The sequence below is a fragment of the Berghia stephanieae genome, unplaced genomic scaffold, assembly GCF_034508935.2.
Source record: "Berghia stephanieae isolate SIO BIC M18660-M18661 unplaced genomic scaffold, UCSD_Bste_1.3 scaffold760, whole genome shotgun sequence".
NCBI lineage: Eukaryota > Metazoa > Mollusca > Gastropoda > Nudibranchia > Aeolidiidae > Berghia > Berghia stephanieae.
This window is the reverse complement of record NW_027629288.1, coordinates 1,731-7,500: the sequence shown is the minus strand read 5'-3', so window position 1 is coordinate 7,500 and position 5,770 is coordinate 1,731. Positions and strand designations below refer to the sequence as shown.

The window sequence follows — 5,770 nt, the reverse complement described above, 5'->3', positions numbered from 1 at the left end:
CAACGACGATGTCGTCGACAATGATGGTTACCATACGATATTACAAAGTTTATTCAATCTTAGGCTTTCGACAATAAATCATACAATTTGATGACCACATGAAAGTGGGAAAAAAAATGGTAAATGGAACCAAACAATAAACTGATACCATTAATAACCACACAAAAATACAACAATAGTAATACCACCAATACGTACAATAATAATAATAATAATAATAATAATAATAATAATAATAATAATAATAATAATAATAATAATAACAATAATGATGATGATGATGATAATAATAATAATAATAATAATAATAATAATAATAATAATAATAATAATAATAATAATAATAATAATAATAACAATAATAATATTACCATCATCATTACTACCACCACCATCATTACTACTACCACCACCGCTACCACTATCACTACCACCATCACCATCATTATTACGTTTCCAATCATTTTTTCTCGTTTAAAAAAAAATTGATATCTATCAAAAAAAGTCGAAATTCCGGTCATTTTTTTAAAGGGTAGTTAAAATATCTACGATTTTATTAGCCCTGAAAACTACGATTTTTATTTTCCTATTTCAAGTAGGCAGCTCTGCTATGACAAGTACTCGTATCAGTATCAGTTCCATAGTCAAAATAAGACAAACAAAAACAACGTTTATTTAATCTTAGGCTTTCGCCAATACTTCATACAATACAATTAAGACAAAATAATGTTACGAATTTCTCCTCATGCATTCGTTAGACTATAACAATAACGACCGTGTTATCTTTACTCCTTACCCAACCAACCCCGAGCTTCCCGCCTCTTCATCGCGAACTATCTTATGTATGTATTAGCTTCAGGACGGGCAAGTACGGAATCTGCCCACCCTTCCGTATTTCCTCTATAAGTCAGTTAGAATTCAACTCTCTCCTTTCTCAGAAGAGTATTTCTCGTATACTAATTCAAATGTTGAGCAAACCAAAATGGTGGTTGTATTTTATATATTTATTTAGTCGTGACTTTTGAATAAAAGTGTTTTGTTTTATTATACGGAATACAATAGAAAATTACATTGTTTTGCAAAATTATTTTGTCTGGCAATAAAAATACAGGGGTAATTACTTTAAGAATTAAAAAAAAAAGAACTAACAAATTAATTTGTTAAAAAACAAACAAAAAACAAAAACAAAAAACAACAACAAATAAGAAAACAATTTAAATAAATGAGTTTTGAGAAGCACTAAAGAAAACGAGAAAAAAAAAGAAAAGTTTAAATGGATAAACAAATATATAAAAACAACACAAATCAATACTAAATTGATATAAAATTAGTAAATTAGTAAATTTAATTCAATACTGGAACATTCCCAAAGTCATTACATCAATGGTACCAGCACAAGTAAGGCAATAAATAAGAAAAAGTTCGTTTGCCAAAATCTCTATTTAGTTTTCACTGGTTAATAAGGTGGGCTCATTTGAATTAGCCCGACCTAGTACTAGAGAGGCCAGACAGCAAAATCGGAGTTAGTTCACCGTCAGGCGACGAGACGATGAGATGACGATGTGGGCGGAGTGGAGTGGTTGGGGGGGGGGGGGGGGGGTGATAAAAAAAGAACAGGAGCGTATCCTGGTTTATGCATTAAGGGATGCATGGTGATTCGCAATCTATCAAAAATACACACAAATTGATTTCAGTACGAAGTATAAAGTTTAAGTAGTAACTTTTGAAATTATCTAATTTAAATTTGATTATTTCAGACCTGGTAATACAGCATATAACTTGAAAAAACAGGCTGGTATTTGCCCACCCTGCCCATTATTACCAGCCGTCCCTGATTATGTTGCTTCATAACTGATCACATGTTTTGAAGATTTGAAATGTTCGAATGAACCTATCACTGACCAGTTGTTTTTTGTTTTGTTTGTTACAAGTATGTTTGTGTCAGTGGTTCTTTTAATTCAGAAAAGTGAGTGGAGCAGGCACTTATGTTGGTAACAACAAGATATGAAGTGAGTAGAAAAGTGCCAGAAGACAATAGAGAATAAAAAATTTTTTCGCGGCGGTGGTGGGGTTTGAACCTGCGACCTTATTGGTACGACAACTCCGCCTGGCAGGTGAGAGCGTGGCTCTACCGTGTGAGCTATCCACGAACACAAAAATATTCGTTTCAAACCCAAAGTCATTTCTAGATCCCTCTCTCACCCACTTCTTGAGATCGCCGATTCGTTCACCACCATCGCGAAGTAATTTTGACCAGCAGTTAAGCTTAATAGCCAATATTCTCATCACAAACATATAACATAGAAACGATTGAGACATTGAGTATGCTCCGGTGTATGGGGTGAATTTTTAATTCAGAAAAGTGAGTGGAGCAGGCACTTATGTTGGTAACAACAAGATATGAAGTGAGTAGAAAAGTGCCAGAAGACAATAGAGAATAAAAATTTTTTTTACCCCATACACCGGAGCATACTCAATGTCTCAATCGTTTCTATGTTATATGTTTGTGATGAGAATATTGGCTATTAAGCTTAACTGCTGGTCAAAATTACTTCGCGATGGTGGTGAACGAATCGGCGATCTCAAGAAGTGGGTGAGAGAGGGATCTAGAAATGACTTTGGGTTTGAAACGAATATTTTTGTGTTCGTGGATAGCTCACACGGTAGAGCCACGCTCTCACCTGCCAGGCGGAGTTGTCGTACCAATAAGGTCGCAGGTTCAAACCCACCACCGCCGCGAAAAAATTTTTTATTCTCTATTGTCTTCTGGCACTTTTCTACTCACTTCATATCTTGTTGTTACCAACATAAGTGCCTGCTCACTCACTTTTCTGAATTAAAAATTCACCCCATACACCGGAGCATACTCAATGTCTCAATCGTTTCTATGTTATATGTTTGTGATGAGAATATTGGCTATTAAGCTTAACTGCTGGTCAAAATTACTTCGCGATGGTGGTGAACGAATCGGCGATCTCAAGAAGTGGGTGAGAGAGGGATCTAGAAATGACTTTGGGTTTGAAACGAATATTTTTGTGTTCGTGGATAGCTCACACGGTAGAGCCACGCTCTCACCTGCCAGGCGGAGTTGTCGTACCAATAAGGTCGCAGGTTCAAACCCCACCACCGCCGCGAAAAAATTTTTTATTCTCTATTGTCTTCTGGCACTTTTCTACTCACTTCATATCTTGTTGTTACCAACATAAGTGCCTGCTCCACTCACTTTTCTGAATTAAAAATTCACCCCATACACCGGAGCATACTCAATGTCTCAATCGTTTCTATGTTATATGTTTGTGATGAGAATATTGGCTATTAAGCTTAACTGCTGGTCAAAATTACTTCGCGATGGTGGTGAACGAATCGGCGATCTCAAGAAGTGGGTGAGAGAGGGATCTAGAAATGACTTTGGGTTTGAAACGAATATTTTTGTGTTCGTGGATAGCTCACACGGTAGAGCCACGCTCTCACCTGCCAGGCGGAGTTGTCGTACCAATAAGGTCGCAGGTTCAAACCCCACCACCGCCGCGAAAAAATTTTTTATTCTCTATTGTCTTCTGGCACTTTTCTACTCACTTCATATCTTGTTGTTACCAACATAAGTGCCTGCTCCACTCACTTTTCTGAATTAAAAATTCACCCCATACACCGGAGCATACTCAATGTCTCAATCGTTTCTATGTTATATGTTTGTGATGAGAATATTGGCTATTAAGCTTAATTGCTGGTCAAAATTACTTCGCGATGGTGGTGAACGAATCGGCGATCTCAAGAAGTGGGTGAGAGAGGGATCTAGAAATGACTTTGGGTTTGAAACGAATATTTTTGTGTTCGTGGATAGCTCACACGGTAGAGCCACGCTCTCACCTGCCAGGCGGAGTTGTCGTACCAATAAGGTCGCAGGTTCAAACCCCACCACCGCCGCGAAAAAATTTTTTATTCTCTATTGTCTTCTGGCACTTTTCTACTCACTTCATATCTTGTTGTCAGTGGTTCTCCAACTTTGATATAAACCTTTTCACTCTCTATTTCAGCTCACAACATTTTCTGAATAGATCACACCAAAATATCAACAAGATCCATTTGTTTACATGACAGATACTTAGTCCTTAGCTGAGAGGGAAATAGTCAAATGTTTAGTATTTTTTGGGAGATGATTTTTTTTCCTTATAAATCATCTGTCTGTTACGTATTGTTACACTTTCTGTTTTGGATATATTCTGTATACATTTAAGTGTATTCCTCGCAGTGGGATCCTTAGCTGGTGTTTGGATGAGACTTTAGGTGATCTTTAACTAAGTTAGTAATAAATTATTATTTATTATGATTGTCTATAACTACTACAGAAACTAGAATTATCTAGTTTCAAGAATCTACAATCGAGACAATAAATGCTAACTAACTGACAAATGATTTAATATTTCATGAGGAAATTCCTATTTTTATTTTATTGCATTCAAAAATTTTACTTTTCGAAGTTTAATTCCTTTCCTAAGAAATTTATCACATTTATCATTTATGTAAACAAAATGTGTTCTATTAAAATATTTTTCATGAAATGCAATTTAATTTTTAGCCACAAGTTGCACTTAGTTTTCATGATATGATTATGATTTTTCATGACTTTGTCCTTGTTTTTCATTCAAAAACCCATTAGGCCTATATTGAAAGATAAAGCAATAATAATAATGCTCAAAACTGGATAGTAAGTAGAGAATTGAACAGAAGAATGTATTTTAGTCTGAAACTTTCAGAATTTGACATAGACAAAACGTTATGCACCTTTTTTTTTATAGATCCGTTTTAGAGACGGTTATTATTTTTTGTTTTACAGCATGGTGTGGAAATGCCAGTATTTGCGGCATTAAGGATAATTGATAAAGCCAGGAGTTATACTCACCCAATTTCCAATGTGAAAGAACTTTTCAAGAGATTTTGTCTAAGTAAAATGGAGAAAGTTATGAAGAATGGCGATCACCCCTTCGCAAATATATTAAGTTCTCCATGAGGAGCCGTCGCCTTATATCTATAAAAACAAAGACATGTCACCTTAATTCATTTTTGCCACATGGTGTTCGAATTTTTAACGCACAACTGTGATTTAAATTAAATACTATCTTTTAAATATACACTCACAAGTTCGGACTAAAGGCCAGAGGTATGGCCTATCTCAATTTATTAAATTAATATAGAAGGTGTTGCTATTGGTTCTCTTTTGTATATTTTACATGTATGTACATTTGCATATGTATATGTAATTGTCGCCATAGATTTTCATCTTTGTGTTTGTACATTTTTATGCATGCCACGTCTGTAAACGAATTTCCATTTTTTTGGATGAATATTATTATTATTATTATTATCATTATTATTATATTATTATTATTATTATTTATTATTATTATTATTATTATTATTATTATTATTATTATTATTATTATTATTATTATTATTATTATTATTATTGTTACTATTATTATTATTATTATCATTAGAATACAAATTGAATGTGCCCCATTGGAAAATGGATTTTGTTTCTCTTTCCTTGTGAATAGTTATTTTTTTCCTCTCCTTAATTAGTTTTTCAAATTTTAAATTTTTTTATGCGATTGTTCACTTTGATTTCCCAAATTTTAAGAAGCTAAATAGTTAATAAAATATTTTGATTACTTTCTTCTTTTTTTTACTACGTACTATGGCTATTATTATTATTATTATTATTATTATTATTATTATTATTATTATTATTATTATTAGTATTATTATTATT

The 5,770-nt window shown here is 33.5% G+C and overlaps 1 protein-coding gene across 3 annotated transcripts in view; it reads left to right on the top strand.

The window, feature by feature from the left end:
- LOC144962273 (uncharacterized) overlaps positions 1-5,358 on the top strand; it is a 9,843-nt gene extending 4,485 nt beyond the window's left edge. For all 3 annotated transcript variants that reach the window (XM_078895180.1, XM_078895181.1, XM_078895179.1), the window contains one exon: positions 4,035-5,358. In XM_078895180.1, coding sequence (XP_078751306.1) covers positions 4,035-4,055 — 21 coding nt within the window. In that variant the 3' untranslated portion in view covers positions 4,056-5,358. The remainder of the gene's footprint in view (positions 1-4,034) is intronic.
- Positions 5,359-5,770: the final 412 nt, after the last annotated feature.